General features: G+C 41.3%; 1 protein-coding gene and 1 long non-coding RNA gene across 4 annotated transcripts; one reads left to right on the plus strand and one right to left on the minus strand.

Annotated features, from left to right (window-relative positions):
• Nucleotides 1-1,093: 1,093 nt before the first annotated feature.
• ZNF483 (zinc finger protein 483) lies at nt 1,094-11,953 on the plus strand. 2 transcript variants are annotated; one of them, XM_081237160.1, is made up of 6 exons: nt 1,094-1,141; nt 2,788-3,322; nt 3,790-3,878; nt 5,749-5,875; nt 6,252-6,347; nt 9,768-11,953. In XM_081237160.1, the coding sequence occupies exons 2-6, from the start codon at nt 2,935-2,937 to the stop codon at nt 11,336-11,338; spliced, it is 2,271 nt and encodes a 756-aa protein (XP_081093286.1). In that variant the 5' UTR covers nt 1,094-1,141; nt 2,788-2,934; the 3' UTR covers nt 11,339-11,953. The 2 variants fall into 2 exon arrangements, with proteins under 2 accessions (XP_081093286.1, XP_081093287.1); XM_081237161.1 differs by lacking the exon at nt 1,094-1,141 and having other exon boundaries at nt 2,679-3,322.
• Nucleotides 3,228-27,193, minus strand: LOC308618862. Of its 2 annotated transcripts, XR_014016087.1 has the most exons (4): nt 26,641-27,193; nt 25,741-25,800; nt 4,116-4,249; nt 3,228-3,306 (listed from the first exon to the last, which is right to left on the minus strand). It is a non-coding gene; the product is annotated as an uncharacterized lncRNA (long non-coding RNA). The 2 variants fall into 2 exon arrangements; XR_014016088.1 differs by lacking the exons at nt 3,228-3,306; nt 4,116-4,249 and adding an exon at nt 14,383-15,208.
• Nucleotides 27,194-27,382: the final 189 nt, after the last annotated feature.

The following is a 27,382-nucleotide window of genomic DNA, read 5'->3' on the forward strand; positions in this document are numbered from 1 at the left end:
TCAGCCCTTTTTGCTATTCCCCCAGTAATCCCTGCAAGTACCATTCACATATTCAACAAATATCTGTTGAGCACCTACTACATGCCAGGTACTGTTCTAGGGCCTGGAGAGTGTATTTCCATGGAACAAACCAGATAAAAGTCCTTATCCTTGTGGAATTGATAGTCTAGTGAAAAAAACAGACAATAAGCAGTAATCAAGTAAGAAAATGATATATGTTGAAAGGGGAAATAGGAGTGGGGATGGGATTCCACTTTAGGCAGAGAAGTGACAGAGCTTCACTGAGAAGATATGAACGGATGGGAACGTTAGCCATACAGGATACCTAGGCGGGCAGCAAGTCAGCCATACGTGCCAGGCAGGTTGGAGGGAGAGGGAGAGCGAGGAGGCCATTGTGACTAGAGCAGGGAAGTGGGGGTAGAGGTCAGGGAGGTTATGAGTGGCCAGATTCCATCGGCCTTGTAGCCCACTGTAAAAATTAGAATTTCTACCCTGGGTGAAATGGGAAGCCTTTAGCGGGTTTTCAGTAGAGAAGTCTATAATCTGTTTTTCGTTTTTTAAGCATCTCTCTGGCTGCAACGTGAAGAGACAAGAGAAGAAAAGTGAAATCAAGAAGCTATTGCAATAATCCAGGCGAGACATGATGGTGGTTTGGACCATTATGGTGGCAGGTGTGTAAGCCATAAAATTAATATTTGTTTAATTCAAGTTGCGGCATTAACTATGGCTTGCAGTGAATGCATCACTAATATGCTTCTGCGGTGGGTTTTCGCAGCCTGGATTTCGGAGAAGGGTAAGGAAGAGGGGAGGGACAGTTTGAGGTTACCAAGGAAACAGAACATCATAGATCTGAAAACCTGAGATGGCTCTAGGCCTTTAGGCTTCTGGCGCAGCAATAATTCCGCAGCTGAGACCACCAGCGCTTCCCAAAGACCATGCGCAACAGGCCGGGCTGGGAGCCTATGGAAAGCACGGGAGTTTCGCAAAGCGGGACAGGCGCATCCCGGGAATCGTAGTTCTGCGCCCGTGCGCAGGCGCAGTGAGCCCCCCGCCGGTGGGGCTTGCGCGCGCAGCTCCTGCAGGACCAGTTTCTAGAAGCTTGTTGCGGTGGCGTGGGTCACGGCTGCAGGTCCTGACGCAGGTAGTGGTTGCCCCGGGCCCTTAGTTTGGGGGCTGTGGCCAGGTCGCCGGCTTCGAGGGCGCACCTTGGGTGGGGTGGGGGCCGAGGGCAGTCTCGCTGTGCACACCCAACGGCGCAGCTTCTGCGGGAGGTGGGCGCGCTCCTGGATGGAGCTTTCCTCCATCGCTTCCCTGCGCCCATGGTCTTGCAACTTCGCTACTTTGGTATTTTGGGCGGGAAAATTCATTGTGTGAGCATGGGGGTAGGGGACTGTGCCGTGTATTGCGGGTTGTTAAGCAGCCTTTCTGGCTCCACTCATTAGGTAACCGTAGCATCCCTCCTCCTTAGTCGTGATAGCCAAAATGTCTTCAGACATTGCCAGACGTCCCCTGCGGGGCAAATTCCCCCCCTCACCCCCCTCGTTTGAGAACTTCTTACTGCCTGCGTCACATTTTCGCAGAGCCTTTATTGTAAGCTCCCTGGAGATGGTGACAGGTGCCTTTCTTAGCCACTGCAGAGTCTCAGGTGTCCAGCGCGGCGCCAGGTACGTGGTGGGCGCCTAATATTTGGCGGAGGAATAAATGACGTCATGCATACTGTGTGCCGGCCTTTGTGCTCGGAGGTGGGTAATTATTGGTATGATAGTTGCAGTTGGAGGACAGTGTCCTCACTTGCTGGAGTGAAGCACATCTCAGACTGTATTGTCATTTCTTGGATGCTCTGTGAGGGTGGGGGCCCTGTCTGTCCGTCCATGCCTGTCTCCTTTGTGTGCCGCTCTCAGGTCATCGTATATGGTCAGTTATTTGTGGAATGAGAAAATGCATGCAACACAGGGCAGGCTCTGTGCAGAATAGCACTTGGGGATCAGAGAAAGCCTCATACAAGAGGTGACAGTGGAAAGGAGTCAAGTTTTAATGAGTAAGCTTGGTAGGAGAGGAAAAGAAGGCAGCATTCCAAGGAGAGAGAATGGCTCTAGTGCAAAGGCAGAAGGAGTTAGAGTTTCTGGAAATGGAGAGATATCTTCTTACGGCTGCAGTGTCCATCAGGGGCAGCTAGAGCTGCAGGTGAGGTCATCAGGGCAGGGTTTCTAGACCATCACTTGTGGCTTCAGTGTTTGAATTTTATATTGAGGCAGTTGGGGAGTGATAGGACCATATCTTGCATGTTAGAAGGACTCCTTAGGCTTTGGTGTGAGACTGAATTGAAGAAGGCTGTACTTAGGTAGTTTCAGTAGGAGAGAATGGAGAGGTTCTTATGAAATAAAACCACCAGAACTTGGTTATTGATTTTGTGAAAAATTTGAGAGTCAAATATGAAGTCGGGTTTCTCAGTTGAGCGGCTGGTGGGAAATTGTGTGGCCATTCATTGAGAGAGGGCAGGAGTGGAATAGGTTTGGATCCTCTTGTAGCAGTGAGCCTTTTCTGATATGTTGTGCTGATGAGGAGTATTTAGTCTGAAGAAACTGTTTTCTTGGAGGGTACCTTTAATTACCCTCAAGTAACTTCTCAACTTTTCACCTACAGAGAAAATTATTCTTTTAATACAGTAGGGCGGTTCTAGGCCTCTGAGAATGTGTGTGTGTGTGTGTATCAGAACCAAACTAAGAACAGTGTTTTTTAGGAGTCACAATTTGTTTCATTTATTTCATAACTTATATTTCTTGACAGTTTCTGCAAGACCATAAAGTGGATCCTTGGAACACTTGATATTTTGCTGGAGAGTGCCTTTTGGTGGCCTGTGTTGACACTCAAAGTCTAAAGGGAACTGAATTCCTCCTGGTGATACACATTGCAATCCAAAGTAGCCTGAACGAGATGACAGCCATCTCCCCAGATCCTCACACTTTGGTCTCAAGTGAACAAAACAAGGTGCTAAGAATGGAGACCCCTGGGGGTCAAGAAGCTCTCCTAAGAGGAGACACTGCTGACCCAGAGTTTTTCAGACAGAGGTTCAGGTGCTTTTGTTACTCCGAAGAGGCTGGACCCAGAAAAGCCCTGAATCAACTGTGGGAGCTCTGCATTCAGTGGCTGAGACCAGACATCCACACGAAACAACAGATTCTCGAGCTTTTGGTGTTTGAGCAATTCCTGACCGTTTTGCCAGGGGAGATCAGGATTTGGGTCAGGTCACAACATCCTGAGAGTAGCGAGGAAGTGGTGACCCTAGTGGAGGAGTTGACCCAAGTGCTTGAAGAAAAGGAAGGTGAGATTAATAGATGGAGGGAGGAAGTGGGAGAGATATCCTCAAGATATGAAAGTAAACTCCCCAAAAGAGCACTTTCATTTAATAAGTGATTCTTGCTCAAGCCACTGTGCAAGGACTAAGAAAACACATTACTACATAAAACAGATGTGCTATTTCATCTTAATATACCTTATAAATATTTCAAAGATTATTATGAAAACTAAATACATTAAAACAGTGGGTATATGGAATGAATGAAATCAGATTTTGTGAGCTTAGAAATTGAAGGGATATTTTATGAGGTGGGGGGGAAACTTGGGTTTTAATAGGAAACTGTATCTTTGGCTGTCCTCTGTGTCTTCAAAGCGTAGGGAAAACTTTTTTTCTGTTTTTTCTGACCTTTTTCTCCAGAGTGACATATATAATAATTTCTAGTCTGAGGAGCTCATTTAAAAGGTTGGACTGTTTTTTTTCCCCCTTCCTAGATACGATCTCTCAAGATTCTGTTATTTCCCAAGAGGAGAACCCTGAAGAAGATAAAACAGTTTCTGTTCCTCCAAATACTGAGTCCCAGGTAAGCTTCCTTTCACTGGTTTTCATTCATTCATTTTTTTTTTAACTGGAAATTTTCATTCTTTTTAAGTTAATTTGTTAATTGAGGTCTGATTGACCTACAACATTGTATTGGTTTCAGGTGTATGATGTAATGATTCAATATTTGTATATATTGTGAAATGACCATCACAGTAAGTCTAGTTAACATACATCACCATATATGGTTACAGGTTATCATTCTTAAGTAGATACTCACTGAGCTCCTCCTGGGTGGTATAAAGATGCTAGAATAATTAAGACAGTCTCCTTTTCCTCACAGTCTTCACATTCTTAGAGCTCATTCTTCATATGCTATTTTACTTCAGTTACCAGAATTGATCATGTCTGACTCTAATAAAAACAAAAATATTTATTAAAATTCAACAGTTATTCCTGATAAAATTGGTCAGGTGGAAATAGAATTATATTTCCTGAACACGGTAAGAAAATTCTCCAGCTGGATAATGTTGGAAAATTAAAAGCAGTCCTCACAATAAAAAGTAAGAAGATAAGGATGTCTTACCTTACTGCTATTAATGAGTATTTTCTGAGTATTCTAGCCAATACAGTGGTAGAAGAAGGAAATGAGGTAAGTACAGATATGAAAGAAGCAAGTGTATATTACTTACAGATAATGTAGTCTTTTTGGAAAACCTCAGAGAATCAACCGAACATGTACTGAAACTCATACAATAGCTGAGAAAAGTAGCTGGTTACAAATCAGTAAGTTTCCTGTATACCAATAATTATCAGTCAGGAAAAAAAAATCTTATTCACAATGGTAAATAATAGTGCTCTGGTAGGCTGATAATGGCCCCCTGAAATATGTCCACTTCCTAATCCCTGGAACCTGAGAATGTTCCTTTATTTGGAAGAAAGGTCTTTGCAGATGTGATAAAATAGGGATTTGAAATGAGGAAATAACTCTGGATTATATGGGTGGGCCCTAAATGCCATCACAAGTGTACTTAGAGAGAGTTTGAACACAGGAACAGGAGAAAGGGACATGGCGATTGGAGTGATAAGGCCACAAACCAAGGAACACCACGGAATGCTGACAGCCAAGGAAGCTAGAAGAGGCAAGGAATGGATTCTCCCTCAGAGCCTCTGAAGGGCGTGCAGTTCCCGCAACACCTGGATTTCAGATTTCTGGCCTCCAGAATTTGGGAGGATAAATTTATATTGTCTTGAACCACCAGAGTTGTGGTAATTTGTTATAGGAGCCACAGGAAACTACTCCAAGTGCTAATAGTCGCTCTGCTGTACTGCCTCTCAAAATGTCATGCTGTAGAGGATGCTATGGAAAGTGTGTTTTAATGATTAATTGTGCTCATTTGTAATTTGGAGTAATTGTAAGTGTGAGTTTGTCATTGAACACAGATCCTTGTTTGATTGTGATAGAAAATAATTGCTACTTAGAGCCAACTAGAAATTACAGTTTAGAGTATAGTCACCGATGTTACTCTTACATATTTAATTATTGCCTGTAGAGCTTACATTAATTCTGCAGATTCCGGGTTTGGGAATGTAATTTGTATCATTCATTTAATATTTTCTGTTAATCCTAGAAATCAGTGTGTTAGGGTGGATTTGATCAGTGTTAGACATTCCAGAGAATCCTTGTACAGCATTTCACACCAGGAACTAAATGGCAAAGGCAGGGATTGTTTCATAATCTTGTTCTGTGTCACTTGTAATAGATGTATAACAGCTCCCTTGAAGTTTGCTTTGGAATTCTCAAAAACTTGAATACCATCAAAACTAGTACTTTATATCCTAACTACTTCTCTGAATTCTTAGGATCCGTTTGGGAATAACCCAATGCAAAAAGGCTGTCTTTGGTGTTCTAGGAATCCATGACACTCAAGGATGTAGCTGTGACCTTTTCCAGAGGAGAGTGGAGGACGCTGGAGCCTTCTCAGAGGGAGATATATAAGGAAGTGCTGCTGGAGAACTATAGGAACCTAGAATTTCTGGGTAAAGACATCTTCTCTTCATAATCTAGCATCTAAGCTGGGTATCTTTTTGTCCATTCTTATTGAAAGATAAATGCTATTAACTGTTTTGGCTGGGCTTACAGGGGTGTTGTGACTAATCCTAAAAATGGGTCCTAAAAATGTACTTTTCTACAATGTTTTCTCCAAGAAAGAGTCTTTGCTTCATTGAGGTGAAAATGTTGAGCATCATTTTGCTGTCGCCAAGGCCATACCTTCCCTGATGTTCTCCTCAAATGCCAGTATTGAAGTCTCTTTGGCAGCATTTTTTCTTCCCTGGAGAACCAGAGGCTGTGAATGTTGGAATGTCTTTGTTCTAGGCAAAAATAGCCATTTTCTATTCTTTTCTCTGTGAGCAGGCTTTCCAGTTTCCAAGTTAGATTTGATTTCCCAGCTAAAGTGGGCTGGACTACCACAGCTGCTGCAAAAACAAGCCTCAAGAGGCTCCAGACCAGGTGAGTTGGTGAAAAGTGGAGGAGGAAATTGAAGTAGTTGTTTTACCAAGCCATTCGGAGGAATTTTGGAAATGTTGGGTGGGCTAGGTGCTAACATAGAAAGATGATTAGAATATCCACCTTGCCTTCCTGGAATGTTCATTTTAACAGGGGAGACTGTTAGTTTGGGTCCTTGAGAAGCAGGTGCCCAGATACGATTAGCCAGGTCAGAGACTTACTGGGGAGAATTCCAGGGAGGGAAAGCGGGGAGGGGACTGGAAGAGGCTGGGGTTGCTGTTCAGAGTGTGATGCAGGTCTGACACCTGTGATGAGAGAAGGAAGGAAGGAAGGCTGGGTAGGACGAGTCTTAGGTTGAAGTGCAGGTTGAGGAAGTCTTGGCAAAGGCAAAAAAGAGTCTTCCCGCCAAGAGTCACCTATCACAGTTGTATGCCTCACGGAAATGGGCCTAGTATTCCTGCCATACTTGTCATTGACTGGGAGCAGCCGTGGGAAAGCGGCCTTGGTGTGATGCTGTGGTGGTCACTGAGCAGCAGCGGGGGGCTGTTGGGTAAGCACCCCAGAGGAGGAGCTCTGAGAGGCACATTTCCATGGATGCCGTAGATGCAGACATCAGAACTAAACGTGTTGGTAATGGGATGTATGTCATAACGATGGCATGTGTAAGGAGCAGTGGGAAGATACAGGAGCAAGGGCTTAATTAACAATTGAACTGAGTCTTGGAGAAGAAATATTTTGTTCAATGGACAGCATGTATAGTATAATCAATTTGTTAAAAGGAAAAAAATACACATACATGTATATGTTTATATGTATAGATACATATGGGATTTTACTGTCTGGAGAACATTCATGTTAACCCTGGTTATCATTGAGGGATTACATTTTTTCTTTATTCTTCTCTTCCTTACACTTTAATAATAAACATACTAAGTTTGTATTTTTAAAAGTTAAATTATTACTTATATATCAATACCTTGGTTTAAGGAAAAAAACAATAATTTACTTTGCTCTATTCCATCTTATTAACCATTCATTTTAGTCAACCTATTGGCTGTTTCCAGCATAGTTACACAAATAAAGGACAGCAGTTGTCTTTTTATGTTTAAGTACATTTGGGAGAGTTATTTTGAAAACGGATTCTAAAAATGTTTTGAGTAAAGTCTAGCAGCATTGGTATAAATACTGCCTCTTCCCCCAAGATGGTTATGTAAAAGAAGCATCATTTAGATGTACAACTTATTTAAAAAGTCATTTACAACGGAATGGAGAAAAAGGTTTTGACAGACAAAGCCAGAATCAAGGGCTATGATTTATAAAAAGCTTGTGCAAATCAGTAAGGAACACTGAGTATGTTAGAAAAATGAGCAAGGAACTTCAGCAGATAGCTAACCAAAATAACTGACAAAAATAAAATTTAAATAGCTGTTAACATGAAAAAAGTGTTCCAAACCACTGGTCAACAATGTAATTTACATTTAAGGAACAGTACTATTTATTATGAATCAAATTTGCAAAGGTTTAGAGAAAAAGCATTTGACCATAGATGAGTAGTCAGGTCCTTATCATCATGTATTATGTGGTGATAGAATTTTTCTACCCTTTGGTTCAGTGATTTCACTTCTATGACTCAGTTCTGAGGAAATATTAATCATTTGATAAACATGCCATAAGGAGATAACTAAATAGTAATATATTGATAGGATGGATTATTATGTGATTAAAATCCTGAAGAATTAACCAATGAGATGGGAACAAATTATGAATAAAAAAAAGTAACCCTATATATTATACATAGATATTCTATTCTACAATGTACAGAAAAATTTCCAGAAGAAAATACACAGAATTTTTAATAATGGTTAACTTCTGGGTAATAGGATTTTATGTCTTATTTTATTTATTTTTTGAAAAGCACTCGTTAGCATTTAATGAACCTCCCTCCATGTAGCTTCAGGCTGCCAGGACAGTGCCCCCCTTCCCCCGCTCCCTGCCAGTCTTCTCAGCTCTTCTGCTGAAGAATTTGGCCTTCAGAATGACAGGCTGCTTTAGGAGCTCTCTCTTCCCTAGAACTTTGTAGTAGCCTGATTGCTCCACATTAGTGATAGGAGCAGCTCCAGTCTTGTTTTTGGCAGCATTTAGCGTATCTGCTCACTGACCAAGGTCCACAGTTTATCCAGGTTGACATTGGGGCAGAAGCTCTAGTTCCTTGCTAAGTGGTAATGCCTCGTACCAACTTTCCCAGAGTAACCCTGGGTGATATTTGTTGAAATTGACCCTCTGGTGACATGTGCCACCAACATTACCCTGGCCTCCCAGATGCTTCTGGTGTTTGCTGATGTGGTCATGGCTGTGGCTCATGTGGCCCCGTAAGCTTCCAGGTCTTCCTTAGTCTGGGATGGCATGTTGGTGACTTTCAAGTCTTGAGAGCCATCCAGGGTTTCATATTTTATAGTTATCTGGTTAAAAAAACAGTCTTACGAAAGTGACACTGGAATCTCATAACTAAGAGCCAGGATGAATGATGTGGTTAATAAAGGAATTCAGGGTTCTGAGAGGAGAACAGATCTCGAGAGGGTGGTGTTGGAGATTGTGGGACTCGTACCCTAGGCCCTATCAGATTTCTGTGTTTGTGATAGTGAAGGTGCACAGGGATTGAATTCTAGGCAGTATGAAGTATTAAGATGCGGTTGTGTAGTAGGGACTCTAAATGGATGCCTGGTTAGAGTATTCATAAGGTTGGTAGGGCCAGATTGTGGTAACCTTTGAAAGTCTACCCTAGGTGTTGTTGCCTATCTGTGATGTGATTAACATTGTCTATAAACTTAGTTCTATTTGGCTGCTTTGAGGAGAGGCAGTATGGTATAAGGGTCAAAAATGTGGGCTTTGGTGTCAGACTGGGTTAAAAATCTGGCTCTACCACTTACAGTACATGTGACCTTGGGAAAGTGGCTTACACTCTTTGTGCCTAGTTGTCACATCCATAAAACAGGGCTAATAATAGGACCTACTTCATAGGGTTATTGTGAAAATTAAGTGAAATACAAGTAAAGTGCTTGGTATGGGACCTGGCATTTGGTAATTATTCAATAAATGTTTGCACTATCATTATTATTTGGAAGGAGAATAGATTGGATGGTAAGAGGAATAAGTTTGAACCTATTATAGAAATTTGAAATGAGGGTGAGAACTTGCATCTCTAACTATAAAGCACAAACCTTTCATCTTCCTCAGTATTTTTCCTAAGCTCTAAGTTTCCCCAGTTCCCTCATGTCACTTTTCCCTTCCCTGTTTTACGAGACTCTGAGAATTGTCCACACCCTGTTCCTTACAGTCTCTACTGTCTCTATTCCTATTTTAGTCCCAAATGCAGCAGCTTCCTTTATTGCAAACAGGAAATATTCTATTTGTTATTTCTTTTAGAGTGTGAACTTAGCGGTGAATTGAAGGAATCTGGCGGAAATCAAGATGTTCTTATGGAAGAATCGACTTTAGATAAAATAATAGAAAGGTATCTAATGAGTGGTGATTGTGACTTGACAGGAGAATCCTGGAAACATTATGGCAGACTAGAGGAGTGTCATAGCGATAGGGAACATTCACAAGTAGCAATCACACAAAAGAAAACTCATGGGAGAGGCAATAAGGGTGAGGAATTTGACTCAGAAAAGAGCCCTTTTGGAAATAACTTCAAACCACCTTCAGACCTAATTAAACATCTCAGAGTCTACTTAAGGAAGAAATCTCGGAGGCATAATGAAGGCAAGAAACCCTTCAGTTTTCATTCAGACCTTGTCCCGAACCGCAAGGAACACAGTGGAGAAAAGCCACGAAAATGTAATGAAGGCAGGAAAGCCTTAAGTCACTCTTCATCTCTGACTGAACATCAGAAACATCAGAAAATCCATTTGGGGGAAAAGTCCCAGAAGTGCAGTAACTGTGGGGTAGCCTTTACTCAAAACTCATCCCTTGGTAAGAGAAAAAACTCCTCCACATGTGAAAAATGTTGGAAAGATTTAGGTCAAGATGCAGCCGTAGATAAAGACGAGGGAACTGAGACTGGAGAAAAAACCCATAAATGCAGCAAATGTGGAAAAGCCTTTGGCTATAGTGCCTCACTGACCAAACATAGGAGAATTCACACTGGGGAGAAACCCTATATGTGTAATGAGTGTGGAAAAGCCTTCAGTGACAGCTCATCACTCACACCACACCACCGAACCCACAGTGGAGAAAAGCCCTTCAAGTGTGATGATTGTGGAAAATCTTTCACCCTGAGTGCCCACCTCATTAAACATCAGAGAGTTCACACTGGAGAGAAACCCTATAAATGTAAAGAATGTGGGAGGCCCTTCAGTGACAGTTCATCTCTTATTCAGCATCAGCGAATTCATACCGGCGAAAAACCCTACACGTGTAACAGCTGTGGAAAATCCTTCAGTCATAGCTCATCCCTTTCCAAACATCAGAGAATTCATACTGGAGAGAAACCCTATAAGTGTGGTGAGTGTGGGAAAGCCTTCAGACAGAATTCTTGCCTTACCCGACATCAGAGGATTCATACGGGAGAAAAGCCGTATTTGTGTAATGATTGCGGGATGACTTTTAGCCATTTTACATCTGTGATTTATCATCAGAGACTTCATTCAGGAGAAAAACCTTACAAGTGTACCCAGTGTGAGAAAGCCTTCCCTACCCATTCACTCCTTAGCCGTCATCAGAGAATTCATACGGGCGTCAAGCCTTATAAATGTAAGGACTGTGGAAAATCCTTCAGTCAGAGTTCATCGCTTAACGAACATCATCGAATTCATACTGGAGAGAAACCCTATGAATGTAACTACTGTGGAGCAACCTTTAGTCGAAGCTCAATCCTTGTAGAACACCTGAAAATTCATACCGGAAGGAGAGAATACGAATGCAAAGAATGCGAGAAGACGTTCAAAAGTAATTCTGGCCTCATCAGGCATCGGGGATTTCATTCTGCAGAGTAATTCTTGGAAATATAGTATGGTGGGGGGTGGGATTTAGTCACAGTTGTCCCTTATCAAAAACCTGGGGTGTAAACTACCACAACATGGATTAGTAGGAAATTTAGTCACAATTGTCCCTTATTAAAAACGGGGTGTAAACTACCACAGCACTGGTTAGTAGGAAATTTAGTCACATTAGTCCCTCATTAAAAACCTGGGGTGTAAACTGCTGCAGCATTGATTAGTAGCTGCAACTTTGATGGGTTGGCAGCTAGGCAAAAGATACTTTTTGTCATTCACCCCTCTTTGCAAGGATGTCAACTTTCGGTAGATAGTGATTCAGGTTAGTTAAGTCACATGAAAAGAAAGTAGTAGCATGAGATGTGAAATGATTCTGAAAAGCCAAATGTGAATTTAAAAAGCAGGAGAGGGGTGCACAGGGCCCATCTTACTAACCTCTTCAGATTTTCTTCTCTCCTAGCTTCCGCTTTCACTACCATGTAGTTTTATAGAAAGGACCTGACTGTAGTCAGGTAATCTGGGTTCTGTCCCAGTTTGCTGACCAAATTCCTGTATAACCTTGGACAAATCATTTGACCTTTCTGAATTTTAGTTTCTTTACTGGTAAAGTGAAGGGGTGGGACTAATGATTTCTGAGGTTTCTTTCTTTGGTACTTCTTGTAATTTCTGAAGCTGTGGGAATAAGTTAAACATTTTTGATTCTTTGGCATTTTCAAGTTTCCCTAGTAGAAAATAACTCATTTAAGCTACTGAACTTCTGGCTTAGTGACAACGCAGTATGCTTTTTGAATACTTGATGCCAGAATTGCTCAAATGCTGTGCACAGGAACAAGTCAGTAGAGCTCAAACAAGTTTGCCTTCAGGGAATGTTTTGATTGGACAAAGCACCCCAACCTGTTTTTCCTCTAGATTTTGGCCGTGGGGATTGGGAATCTCTGTGGCATGCTCCTGGGCCGTCTCAGCCATGAGAGTAACAGTCCTAGGAAAATAGGTGAGGGGTTGGGGGGGTAAACGGGTACTGAAAACAGCTATTTTGGCTGGATTCTCTTTTGCAAAATAGAATTCTATTTTTTAAAAAGTTTGCCTATACTAAGTACAGCTTCTTATAAGTGCAAACATTCTGCATGGCAAAGGTCACAAGCTAAGATTGGGCCCTTTTACATGTTTTAGTTGGCCTATATGGTAAGGTGGTCGTGTGTGTGTGTGTGTGTGTATGTATATATATGTGTGTAATTAGTTGTCATCATTTAAAAATTAGGAAATTTCATACCCACCAAAAAAGAGTCTTGTTTTGAAAAATTATAAGGGCTGACAGTACTGGGCCCATATTTCAGTGGGGCAGTCAGCTGGTTTCGGATGTCAGCTTTTTTCGGGTAGCAGCTGCTACCATTATATGGGGAATCTATTCTCGTACTTGCAGAGTTACCTCATTTATGTAGCTTGACTTGCCCACCATAGGAAACTGACATGATCCCCTACCATCTGGAGAATACATATCTTAAAATCTAAAGGGACTCCACTGATAGTAAAATTCAAGAAAAGAATGTAGAAATGATACAGAATAAATTTTCAGTTAAGTTTTCTGTTATGAAATTAGACCTCACAAGAATAGACTATACAGATGTTAGTGGGTTGCATCTTATGAATGTCAGTGGTGAAGTCTGAATAATAATTTCTAACTGTGAAAAAGGAACTGAAAACCCTGGGTGAGTTAGGTTTGGGTCTCAGGTCATAGGGTTCTAGAGGAGCCCCACTGACTCAGCAGTGGTGTAAAGTTCCTAAAGTTGAAATTTGAGGCAGCTCCTATAGAAAGAGAACGAAACGGGTAAACTTTCGGCTTGCGGAAGTGAAGAGATGCTTAATGCTCATCTGAGATTCAGCAATATTTGCTGTGATTTAATGGGTTTAGTTTGCAATGCTACTTCTGGATGATGTTTTTGGTTTCTTCCTTGTGCACCACCCCACGGTAGTTCAAGTGTTGCTGTGGGATAAATTAGTCTGTAGTTATTGCTAAGTGGAGCAGCCAGAGACATTCTAGTCATGAAAGGAATATGGCTTATCAGAATTATTCACCCCGGCTTAGGTTTTTTTCTGAAAGGATAGAAACCTTGGTTTTTTTTCTGGAAAGATATCATCTATAGAGAGAATTAAATACGTAAAAATCTTGAGAAGAGGCTTGTTCCAGAATGTTTACTTGATACATTCCCCAGCATTCATAAGAGGAAGTTTTATATAAATACCAGTTGGGAATCCGGAACATAACCCCCCCCTTTTTCTTTAATGTGTTATTGAGGTATAAATTATATATTGTAAAAGTCATTCAAATGTATAATTCAGTGAGTTTTAGCCAACTCACTGAGTTGTACAGTTGGTGCCACAATCTGGTTTTAGAACATTTTATCGTCTTGATAAGATCCCTCACACCCATTTAGAGTAATCCCATCCCTACCCTGATCCTAGGCAACCACTAATCAGTCTACTCTGTCTCCTTAGAGTTGCTTTTTCTGGACATTTTATTTAAATGTAAACATATGTGGTTGTCTTTAGTTTTTCATTAACTTGTTTCTGAATTCATCCGTGTGGTTTTCTGAATTCATCTGTGAAGTAGCATATCGGTACTTTAATCCTTTTTATTGTCAAATATTACCTGATTGTATGGATGTGCCATATTTTGTCCATTCACCAGCTGAAGGACATTTGGGTTGTTTTCATTTTCTGGCTGTGAAAAATAATGCTGCTTTGAACATTAGCGTGCAAGTCTTTGTGTGGACATGATGTTTTCATTTTTCTTAGATGCCTGAGTGGAGTTGCTGGGTTATATGGTGAATTTTAGTTCAACTTTTTAAGAAGTTGCCAAGTTGTTTTCCAAAGTGACTATGTCATTTTATGTTCTGAACTTGAGTGTATGAGGGTTCCTGATGAAGTTACATCCTCACCAACCCTCATTATTGTTTGTATTTTTTATTATAGCCAACATAGTGATTAAAGTGGTATCTCTTTGTGGTTAATGATATTGAGAATCTTTTCATGTGTTCTTTAGCTATTGATGTACCTCCTTTGGTGAAATGTGTTGTCCACATGTTATTTTTATTATTAACTTGCAGTTCTTTTTATTCTACCTATAAGTCCTTTATCCAGTATGGACTTTCTAAATACCATGTACTAGCCACAGAAGACAACCTCAAATCCTGCTGTACAATATTCATCAAAAGTTTGGTTTCAGTAACTGCTTACATAAAATTGCCTAAAGTATATTTAGTCTGGCCTATTATCTAAATATTTAACTTCATTTTGGGGGTTATATCAGACCATCAAAAGGTTTTAAACTTCTTTGGATTCCTTATAGAATTGCTTTTATTAACCTGTTTTACTCTATGCTCTATCTATGACACATTTTACTTTAAAATGAAGAACTTGCATTTAAAAATGTTTCCACTTAATGAGTTTCTATTGAAGAAATTTCTTTTCAGTCTCAGGACAAGACAAGGCTTCTCCTATCAGTTAATTCACTTTTATTTACTTATTTTAGAGTTCCTTTTAAAATTTATTTTTTATTTATTTTTGGCTGCATTGGGTCTTTGTTGCTGCGCGTGGGCTTTCTCTAGTTGTGGCGAGCGGGGGCTACTCTTCGTTGTGGTGCGCGGGCTTCTCATTGTGGTGGCTTCTCTTGCTGCAGAGCACAGGCTCTAGGCACACGGGCTTCAGTAGTTGTGGCTTGCAGGCTCTAGAGCACAGGCTCAGTAGTTGTGGCACACGGGCTTAGTTGCTCTGCAGCATGTGGGATCTTCCCGGACCAGGGCTCGAACCTGTGTCCCCTGCATTGACGGGTGGATTCTTAACCACTCTGCCACCAGGGAAGTACCTAGAGTTCTTTTTAAATGTGGTAGAATATACATAATATAAAATTGACCATTTTAATTCTTTTGGGGTGTACACTTCAGTGGCATTAAGTACATTCACATTGTTGTTCAATCATCCCCACTATTCATCTCCAGAACTTTTTTCTTTGGCCACACTGCGTGGCATGTGGGATCTTAGTTCCCTGACCAGGGATCGAACCCATGTCCCCTGCAGTGGAAGAATGGAGTCTTAACCACTGGACCGCCAGGGAAGTCCCTCCAGAACTTTTCCATCATCCCTAATTGAAACTTAGTCATTAACCATTAGCTCCCCATTCTCTCCTCCCCCAAGCCCCTGGTAACCACTATTTGACTTCTTTTCATTCGTCTATGATTTTGACTATTTTAGGCACTTCGTATAAATGGAATCATTCAGTACTTGTCCTTTTGTGTCTGGCTTGTTTGACTTAGCATGGTGTTTTTAAGGTTCATGTTGTATCATGCGTCAGAATTTCATTTTTTTTCATTATTTTAACGCTGAGTAATATTCTGTTGTAAGTATATACCACATGATTTGTTTGTGCATTCATTTTTCAATGGGCATTTAGGTTATTGCCGTCATTTTGGCTCTTGTTAATAACACTGCTATGAACAGTGGTGTGCAAATACTGTTTGAGTCCCTGTGTTCAGTTCTTTGAGATACATACCTAGAAGTGGAATTGCTGGATGCCCTCAAGGTTCATCCATGTCGTGGCATACAACAGGATTTCCTTCTTTTTTAAGGATGAATAATATTCTATTGTATGTAGATATCACATTTTCTTTATCCATTCATCCATCAGTACACTCAATAGGTTGCTTCTATCTTGGCTGTTTTGAAAAATGCTGCAGTGAACACGGGTGTGCAAATATATCTTCAAGATCTATTTTCAGTCTTCTGTGTATATACTTAGAAGTGAGATTGCTGAATCATGATAATTCTATTTTTAATTTTGTAAGGAATTTCCGTGCTGTTTTCCACTACAGCTGTACCCATTTCACATTTCTACCAGCAGTGCTCAAAGGGTTCCTGTTTCTCCACGTCCTTGCAACACTTAACTATTTTCTGTATTTTGATAGTGGCCATCCTAATGGGTATGAGATGATATCTTGTGGTTTTGATTTGCATTCCCCTGATGATTAGTGATGTTGAGCATCTTTTCGTATACTCATTAGACATTTCTATGCCTTCTCTAGAGACGTGCCTGTTCAAGTCCTTTGCCTCTTTTTTTAATGAAAAATTAATTTCTTATTCCATTCCTTTTCACTGCTTTGATTGTTTTCTTTGCTATGTAGAAGTTTTTGTGTTTGATGTAGTCCTATTTGCCTGTTTTTGCTTTGTTTTGCTTGTGTTTTTGGTGTCATAGACAAGAAATCATTGCCAGATCCTATTTCATGAAGTTTTCCTCCTATATTTTCTTTCAGGAGTTTTATAGCTTCAGGTCTTAATGTTTAGGCCTTTAATCCATTTTGAGTTAATTGTTGTGTGTGGTATAAGGGTCCATCTTCATTCTTTTGTCTCTGAGTGTCAAGTTTTCCATGCACCGTTTGTTGAGATTCTCCTTTCCACATTGTATAGTCTTTGTACCCTTGTTGAAAATCATTTGGCCATATGCACTGGTGTGTTTCTGGGTTCTCTATTCCATTGGTCTGTATGTCTTTATGCCAGTACCATGCTGTTTTAATTACTGTAGCTTTGTAGTGTGTTTTGAAATCAGGACATGTGAGGCCTCCAGTGTTTTTCTTCTTTCTTGAGATTGTTTTGGCTATTTGGGGTCCTTTAAGATTCCATATGAATTTGGGGATGGTTGCTTGTGTTTCTGCAGAAGACCACTTGGGGTAGTATAAATATTTTAATATTAAGTCTTCAAGTCCATAAACATGGGATGTCTTTCCATTCATTTGTGTCAACTTTTCTTTCAGCAGTGTTTTGTAGTTTCCAGTGTACAAGTCTTTTACTTATTTGGTTAAGTTTATTCCTAAGTAATTTATTCTCTTTGATGATAATGTAAATAGAATTGTTTTCTTAATTTCCTTTCTGGATTGTTCACTGTTAGGGTATAGAAATGCAACTGATTTTTGAATTTTGGTTTTATATTGTGTAACTTTGCTGTATTTGCTTATTAGTTCAACAGTTTGTGTGTGTGTGTGTATGTGTGTTTGTAATGTTTAGGGCTTTCAACACATCATGTCTTCTGTGAAAAGAGATAATATTACTTCTTTCTTCCTAAGCTGGATGGCTTTTAATTCTTTATCTTGTGTGATTGCTCTGGCTAGGACCCAAATACTGTGTTGAATAGAAGTAATTAAAGTGGGTATCCTTGTCTTATTCTTGATATTGGAGGAAAAGATTTCAGTTTTTCACTGTTGAGTATGATGTTAGCTCTGATCTTTTCATTAATGAACTTTATTATGATAAACAGATTTGCTAGATATAGAATCCTCAACCAACAGTTTTTTTCTTTATGCACTTTGAATATATCAACCCACAGACTTCTGGTCTCTAAGGTCTCTGAGAAGAAATAAGATAGTTTTATTGGGGATCCCTTTTATATGATGAGTTACTTCCTCTTGTTGCTTTCAAGGTTCTTTGTCTTTGGATTTTGACAATTTGATTATAGTTTGTCTAGATTTGTGTATCTTTGTGTTTACAGGCATACCTTGGATATATTGTGGGTTTACTTCCAGACCGCTGCAGTAACACAAATGTTGCCTAAATTGGATTGCACAAATTTTTTGGTTTCCCAGTGCGTATAAAAGTTATGTTCACACTCTACTGTAGTCTGTTAATTGTGCAATACCATTATGTCTAAAAAACCGATGTTCATACCTTAATTAAAAAATACTTCATTGTTAAAAAAAATGCATCTGAGCCTTTAGCAAGTCACAGTCCTTTTGCTGGTGGAGGGTCTTGCCTCATTGATGGCTGCTGACTGATCAGGGTGGTGGTTGCTGAGTTGGGGTGGCTGAGGCAATTTCTTAAAATGAGACAACATTGAAGTTTGCTGTATTGGTTGACTCTTCTTTTCATGAACAATTTCTCAGTAGCTCTCAGTGCTGTTTGATAATATTTTACTCACATCAGAACTTCTTTCAAAATTGGAGGGACTTCCCTGGTGGCGCAGAGGTTAAGAATCCGCCTGCCAATGCAGGGGACATGGGTTCGAGCCCTGGTCCGGGAGGATCCCACATGCCATGGAGCAACTAAGCCTGTGCGCCACAACTACTGAGCCTGTGCTCTAGAGTCCGTGTGCCACAGCTACTAAGCCTGCTCGCCTAGAGTCCATGCTCCGCAACAAGGGAAGCCACTGCAATGAGAAGCCTGCACACCACAACAGAGAGTAGCCCCTGCTCGCCGCAACTAGAGAAAGCCCATGCACAGCAACAAAGACCCAACATAGCCCATAATAAATAAATAAATAAATAATAAAAAATTTGGAATCAGTCGTTTCAAACCCTGCTGCTGCTTTAGCCAAGTAAGTTTATATATGTAATATTCTAAATCCTTTGTTGTCATTTCAGCGTTCTTCACCAGGAGTAGATTCCATCTCAAGAAACCACTTTCTTTGCTCATCCATAAGAAGCATTCCTCATTCCTTAAAAATTTTATTATGAAATTGCAGCAATTCAGATCATATCTTTAAGCTCCACTTGTAATTCTAGTTCTCTTGCTGTTTCCACCACATCTGCAGTTACTTCCTCCACTCAGGTCTTAAACCCCTCAAAGTCACCCATGAGGGTTGAAATCAACTTCTTCCAAACTCTTGTTCATGTTGGTATTTTGACCTTGTCCCATGAATAACAAATGTTCTTAGTGGCGTCTAGAATGGTGAATCCTTTCCAGAAGGTTTCAGTTCACTGTACCCAGATCCATCAGAAGCACCCATCTCCATCAAGTCATCTTTTCATTCTGTTAGCTCTTAAATTTCTCCAGGATCCTGTTTTGAAACCCTTCACCCCCTCACTTTTTTACCATATCCACAATCTCTTTAATCATTTCCTTGGTTGGCTCTGTTGTAAGTTTCATGGAGTCATGCACATCTGGACAGTTTTCTCCAGCAGGAATTTATTGTTTCAGGCTTGATGGCTTTCATGGCTTTTTCTTTTAACAATGATGGTGTCTTTAATGATGTAATCCTTTCAGACTGTAATGATGTCCTCTCTGTCTAGGTTCTCTTCCATAGCACTGACAGCCCTTTCCGTAGAGTACCATGTGGAATGAGCCTTAAAGGTCCTATTACCCCCTGCTGCAGGGGCTGAATTAGAGATGTTATGCTGGGGACAGGTAGATCACTTTGATTCCTTCATTGTTGAACTCATGGGGTTCTGGGTGGCCAGGGGCATTGTCCAATATCAAAAGAACTTTAAAAGGCGGCCCCTTGTTGGCAAGTTACCTCCTGACTTCAGGGACAAAGTACTGATGGAACCAGTGCAGAAAGTGTTCTCGTCCCGGCTGGTGTTTATCTTTTCCCTTCAAGGTTCTGTGTTACCAGCTTCATAGTTGAGGGCAGCCCTGATCATAAACTCCACTGCATTTGCACAAAACAGAGTTATCCTGTCCCTTCCTGCCTTAAATCCTGGTGCTTGCTTCTCGTTGTTACTAATAAATGTCCTTTGTGGCATTTTTTCCCATAATATGGCACTTAAACATCTGCATTAAAAACCTGTTTAGGCAGATATTCTTTCTCAACAATTTTCTTAGTGGCATCTGGGGAAGTCTGCTGCCTCTTGGTCAGAAGAAGCTGTTTCTGCTGTTATCTTGACATTTTTTTAGGCCAAACCTCTTTCTAAAATTATCAAACTATCCTTTGCAGACATTAAACTCTCCATCTTTCAACTTTAAGTTGTCACATAATGACTTTGCTTTTTCTTCTATCATTAAAGTCTATAGATACGCCTGCCTTAGAGCAAGCTTGCATCCACATAAAAGCTACATTTAAAGGCTAAAAAGGGGGACTTCCCTGGTGATCCAGTGGTTAAGACTCCGTGCTCCCAATGTGGGGGGCCTGGGTTCGATCCCTGGTCCCACATACTGCAACTAAGCCCGTGCGCTGCAATGAAGAGCCCACATGCCGCAAGAAAGACCCAGCGCAGCCAAAATAAATAAATAAAAATTTAAAAAGGGATTAAAAGGTATGTATTTTGTAAAAAGAGCAAGGTTGAGCTAGTATGGTTATGGCTTGAGAAAGATTGAAACACGTATGGGAACATCCAGTTGTTATAGCCTAACCCAGTAGGTAACATCCATAGGCTTGTAGATATAATTGGCAGTGACATGGGATTAAAGAGAAACTGGTTACAGATAAGACCAAGAGGGTCTCAGCCATCGTGAACAGACTGGAGTTTCTGGTGACAGATCCAACAGAAAGGTTTTCCCCTTTTGCAATGGATTGGGAGATGTGGACAAGAGCATTGCCTTTCCAAGAAAGGGGGAAAATAAGGTAAGAAACAAGAAAAGGGTATACAGGCCAGGTCTCATCATTTTGGGAAAGCTGTCTCCTTTGGCTGTCATCTGCTTCAGTTCTTGGAAATCTTCAGGGTGAGGTCACCAGTTGGTGTGCAGGTCCCATAAGGGTTTGAGGCTTTCTTTAGATGAGACGTGGATCCAGGAGTCAACTCCTTGGAGTTTGGTGGCGCAAGGATTGGTCAGTTAACGCTTGATAAAGGCCTTTCCAGCATGGTTGAATAAAGTGTTTTGTGGAGATGTCTTTTCCAATAAAGAAATCTCCAGGCTGCAAAGTGTGGCGTTTGACGTCTTCATCTTTAAAAGGATTCCACTATTAAAGCATGGTTATTTTTAATAGATGTAATTAGACCTATGCAACATTGCAGTATATCTTGTTTCATTAGTAGTAGATGAAAGAGGCAGGAGCTAGATGCATGGGGTGCCCAGCAGTTAGCTTAAAGGGTGAGAGTTTATGAGTTCCAAAGTGAGTGGAGTTGAGATTGAGAAGGACCAGAGGCAGTGCTTTTGGCCAAAGTCTTTGGAGGATTTCCACAAATTTTGACTGTTGAGGTTTTTTTTTTTTTAATTGGGTATACGTTGCTTTACAGTGTTGTGTTTCTGCTGTAAATTGAAGTGAATCAGCTATATGTATCCATATATCCCCTCTTTTTTGGATTTCCTTCCCGTTTAGGTCACCACAGAGCATTAAGTAGAGTTAGCTGTGCTATACAGAAGGTTCTTAATGTCTCTTTTACACCTAATGGTGTGTATATGTCAATCCCAATCTCGCAATTCATCCCACACCCCTTTCCCCCCTTGGTGTCCATACGTTTGTTCTCTGTGTCTCTATTTCTGCTTTGCAAATAGGTTCATCTGTACAATTTTTCTAGATTCCACATACATGCGTTAATATACGATACTTGTTTTTCTTCTGGCTTACTTTGTATGACAGTCTCTAGGTCCGTCCACATCTCTACAAATGATCCAATTTCATTCCCTTTTATGGTTGAGTAATATTCCATTATGTATATATACCACATCCTTATCCACTCGTCTGTTGATGGACATTTAGGTTGCTTCCATGTCCTGGCTATTGTAAATAGTGCTGCACTGAACATTGGGGTGCATGTGTCATTTTGAATTATGGTTTTCTCAGGGTATATGCCCCATAGTGGGATTGCTGGGTCATATGGTAGTTTTATTTTTATATTTTTAAGGAACCTTCATCTTTATCAATTTACATTTCCACCAACAGTGCAAGAGGGTTCCCTTTTTTCTGCACCCTGTTTAGCATTTATTGTTTGTAGATTTTTTTTTTTTTTTTTTTGCATTATGCGGGCCTCTCACTGCTGCGGCCCCTCCTGCTGCGGAGCACAGGCTCCGGACGCGCAGGCCCAGCGGCCATGGCTCACGGGCCCAGCTGCTCCGTGGCATGTGGGATCCTCCCAGACCGGGGCACGAACCCGCGTCCCCTGCATCGGCAGGCAGACTCCCAACCACTGCACCACCAGGGAAGCCGTTTGTAGATTTTTTGATGATGGCCATTCTGACCGCTGTGAGGTGATACCTCATTGTGGTTTTTTTTTTTTTTTTTTGTGGTACGCGGGCCTCTCACTGTTGTGGCCTCTCCCGTTGCAGAGCACAGGCTCCGGACGCGCAGGCTCAGCGGCCATGGCTTACGGGCCCAGCCGCTCTGCGGCATGTGGGATCTTCCCAGACCAAGGCTCGAACCCGTATCCCCTGCATTGGCAGGCAGATTCTCAACCACTGTGCCACCAGGGAAGCCCTGGCAGTCGTATTCTTAACCACTGCACCACCAGTGAAGTCCCCTCCCCACACTGAGTTTTGATGACACTTAGATCATTTGATTAGTCCTGAAGCCTGGTGATGGTGTGTACAGTGAAAGTACTGAAGATTTGACCAAACAACACATACTTGCTGTAATATTTGACCAGTTAAACAGGTCCCTTGGTTGCTGTGGAGCTCAAGAGGGGTTCATCAGGTAGGGATGATTTTTTCCAGTAAGTTTTAGCTACTGAAGAGGCAATAAGTTTGTCTACGTGGGAAAGCTTCAGTCCAGTGGGAAAACATACAAATCATTACCAAGACATATTTGTATCCATGGGGTGAGGATAGCTGAATAAAGTCCATTTTCCAACTCTAGTGGTCCATTGGGCAATTTAAAGTGTTTGGGGGCAGTGCGGACAGGTTTCCCAGGATTATATGTTGAACAGGTGGGGCTTCTGTAGGGGGTACAGATAATTAGAGGGGATCCCATGATTATTTTTTTGGTGGCCTTAACTAAAAGGACAGTAGCAGGAATGACTAAGGCAAAAGGGGTATCCTCGTGCCCAGGGTCTAGCTGCCAACTGTAGTACCCTATGGGGTGATGGTGATCCCCATGCTTTTGCGTAAGTACTCTAAGTGCTTCTCTCCTTCTCTTGTATGAAGAGGAAAAAGGGAAGTTGATCAACAGTAGGGAGATTTATCAAGCTTTCCTTTAATGTATTAAAAGCTAGATCATTTGATTCATCCAGTTGGCTGTTTTGGTTGCTGCTATCAAATTCTAGATGTATTGTCCCCTTTTGGTAGAAACGCCAGCATGACATTTTTCTAAGGAATCTTGGCCCAATAAATGAACAGGGATAGAGGAACTAAAGAGAAAAGGGTAGCTATCTCTTAGTGAGCCTAAACCAAAGGGGATAGGTTAACAGACAGGAATCTGGGGAGGTTTATTTTGAGACACCCCCCCCCCCCGCCACTGAACCATTTTAATCCTCTTGAGTCAGGAGCTATTGAGTAACAGTGAGGTTGAGCCCCAAGACTTTAGCTCTGGTGTCAGTGAGGATGGAGGGACCCATTCCCAAGCTGGAGAGTGGTTTCTCTAAGTTGATTGAGGGGAAAGATTGGGGAAAACCCCTGTAATTCCCTGGGAATCTGGTTAGAGGATTGAGGGTGCCTGGTGCACTTAAGCTTGTGACAGTCTTCCCTTCAATGTCCTGGCTTTTTGCACTAATGGCAAAGACCAGGAGGGTTTGTGTTTCATTTAGGGGCCTCTACTTGGTGGAGTTGAAAATTGAGGATTTTAGTGGTCAGTCTTTTAGTTGAATCATCTGTGGTGCGGGTGAGCTGATTTGCTGAATTAAATAAATCTGGAGTGGAAATAATTTCCCATTCCCTCCTGGTCCTTTTAACTAGAAGAGAAAGATCCCTATTCAACCCATTAATGAACATAGAGTTAAAGGCTACCCCAGGGGCCAGCAAAATTGAGTTTGTTTGGGAATAACAGAGAAATTGCAATTTGGGACATGCAAACTATAGTGAAACTTATAGGCATGTCTGGAGAAGGAAGGTCAGGAGTGTTCTTTTTACAGAGAGAAATGGAGGAAGTTGGGAGGGGCTGTTTTGAATGAAAGTTCATTGGAGGAGAATGAGAATTCGGGGTTGTGGTGGCTTCTCATTGGCTGAGTTGCAGTGGTTTCTCATTGGCTGGGCTGTTGTTGGAGAGGGAGAAGTCTTTCTTCCTGCTGAGAAATGTAGAGCAAGCTGGTATGTGCTTGAGAGCTCTCCCTTCAGGGCTTCCAGTCTTCATTTTGCATGAGGTTTTTCTTTTATTTGTTTTCACAAGTTCTAAGAGATTATTTCAGGCTGGAGTCCTTAGGTGTCTCTCCCTATAGAGTGGTTCTGCTAACTTACAGCTTTGCTAAATCTACCTGTAGCTCTTCTGGGGCTTTTCCCCATTGATATTCAAGATGTTTATGGGGGTTTTTTTTGTTTGTTTTTTTTGTAAAGTGCGACCAAGGAGAGCATTCCTTTTTAAATTAATCATTAATGGATACATATTCCCAGTTTTTTTCTGCTTTGAAGAATCTTCTTCATTTTCTCTCTTGATCTGCCAACATGTTCAGAACTTTCCTTTAGCTGTTTGAGCACATTTGACAGTTATTTTAAAGTCTTTTTGTCTAGCAGGTCTGAGTTCCTCAGCTATATCTCCTATTTCTCTGTATGCCTTGTGATTTTTTTTTTGTTGAAAACTGGACATGTGAATCTTATATAGTCATCCCTCCTCATGTGCAGGGCATACGTTCCAAGACACCCAGTGGACGACTGAACCTGTGGATAGTACTGAACTCTTATATATACTATGTTTTTTCCTTTACATACACACCTGTGATAAAGTTTAATTTATAAATTAGTCCCAATAAAATACTAACAATAATAATAAAGTGGAATTATAATAATATAGTATAATAAACACGTGAATGTGGTTTCTCTCACAAAATATCTTATTATACTGTGCTCATTCTTATGATGATGATGTGAGATGATAAAATGCCTATGTAATGAAATGAGGTGAATGACATAGGCAGTGTGACATAGCATTAGGCTACTGTTGACCTTCTGACACTGTGTCAGAAGAAGGATCATCTGCTTTGGGTGATCCTGGATCACTGAACATGATGTTGATGGATAGATGTTGGGAGCAGAAGATGTTTTTGGTTGGGAAATACCAGGCAGGTTGGAGCAAGATGGTGTGAGATTTTATCACACTATTCAGAATGGTGTGCAATTTAAAAGTTATTAATTGCTTATTTCTGGAATTTTCCATTTAATGTTTTTGGGCTGCAGTTGACAGCTGTTAACAAACCGTGCAGAGCCAGACCATGGATAAGGCCGGGGACTACTGTAGTGTGGTGGGTCTGGAAATCAGATTCTCCTTCTCAGATTTTTTTTTATCGTTTGTTGTCATCTCTGTGCCAATGATCAGTCTGTGGTGAATGCTTAAACTTTTCTCAGGTCTTTTCTGAGCCTGTCTTTCCCTGGGCAGAGGCAGAGGCTTTCTAAATTCTCCCATACGTGTGGGGATGGTTCAGGTGGTAATGCGAGCCATGGGGAGCAATGGGGAGCGGCAGATGAAGCTTCGCTGCTCACTCGCCGCTCACCTCCTGCTGTGCGGCCCGGTTCCTAAAAGGCCGTGGACCGGTACCGGTCTGTGGCCCAGGGGTTGGGGACCCCTGCTTTAAATTCCCTGGGAGCCACTTTAGCCAGTGGGGGGAGTAGGAAGAATGGCCACTCACCTCTGTGTCTGCTCTTCCTTCTTGATCAGAAGCAACCATCCATAGTCAGGACCTGGGACCCTGGTATTTGGAGGAAAAGGTCTTTATTGCCCACCTTGGCTCCAGCAAGTCAAACTAGAAATGTTTGGGCTGGCTGATGGGGAATGGGTAGCTGCTACTGTGCTAAAGGCTAAAATCCACCACTGTTCATTGCAGTTTACCACTTAAGGTTTCCCCTGGACACTACAAGCCTTAAAATAGACTCCTGTGTTCCAAAAAATCACTTTAGGTACTTGCCGCCAGTACAGTTGTTGTCTAGGTAGAGAGGTGGCTTCCTGGCGCCTCCTACTGCTCCATTTTCCCTGACATCAGTCCTTCCATGTCTTTGATTTTTATCCTTCTTTCTGGAAGCTGTTGTCAACTTTTTTTTTTTTTTTTTTTGTGGTACGCGGGCCTCTCACTGTTGTGGCCTCTCCCATTGCGGAGCACAGGCTCCGGACGCGCAGGCTCAGCGGCCATGGCTCATGGGCCTAGCCGCTCCGCGGCATGTGGGATCTTCCCGGACCTGGGCACAAACCCATGTCCCCTGCATCAGCAGGCGGACTCTCAACCACTGCGCCACCAGGGAAGCCCTGTTGTCAACTTTTATCTTCCAACTCTACTACTAAATGTTTTGAATGTTTTATTTTTGTTGTCATATTTATATTTCCAAGTGCATTTTCTGATTCTCTGCTTACTCCTTTAAAAAATCATATTCTGTTTGTGTCATGGGTGAAATACTTATTTCTCTGAGGATGCTAATATGGTATCTTTCAGTGTTACCGCTCCCTTCATTATCTTTCCTCTGAGTTGTTTTTACTTGTTTTCTCTCTTTCTCCTTGGAGGCTTTCCTCAAACTTCGGGTGATCTTTGACTACTTACATTTAAGAAGAGGGCTCTAAAACACCACTTGGAAGGTGTTTCAGTTACTGTTGCACTGTCCATTAGGAATAGAATGTGAGCCACGTAATAATTTCAGATTTTCTAGTAGCCACTGTAAAAAGGTAAGAGAAGACAGGTGAATAATATATTTTGTTTTACCCAGTATATTCATAATATTATATCAACATATAATCAGTATAAAAATTATTGGTGAGGGGCCTCCCTGGTGGCGCAGTGGTTGAGAGTCCGCCTGCCGATGCAGGGGATACGGGTTCGTGCCCCGGTCTGGGAGGATCCCATATGCCGCGGAGCGGCTGGGCCCGTGAGCTATGGCCGCTGGGCCTGCGCATCCGGAGCCTGTGCTCCGCAACGGGAGAGGCCACAAGAGTGAGAGGCCCGCATACCGCAGAAAGAAAAAAAAAAAAAAAAAAAAAAAAAATTATTGGTGAGATATTTTATATTTTTTTGCACTGTCTCCAAAACCCATGTGTATTTTAGAGTTGCAGCACATCTTAGTTCATACACTAAATTTTTATTTGAAATACTTGAGCCATGTTGAGATTAATAAAACTTAGAGTTGAAAAGTAGATTCACATAGTTCTTCCAAATGCACTTTGTTGTTAGTCTACATATACCTAAATTTTTCAAGTATCAGAAAATTATTTTCCTTCGATATTTGCATCCACATTTACAAAGTTGTTCATCTTTTTATTAGAAGAATTGATTTGATTTTGAAACAAAA

Source organism: Mesoplodon bidens, assembly GCF_964165515.1.
Source record: "Mesoplodon bidens genome assembly, chromosome: 6".
Lineage (NCBI taxonomy): Eukaryota > Metazoa > Chordata > Mammalia > Artiodactyla > Ziphiidae > Mesoplodon > Mesoplodon bidens.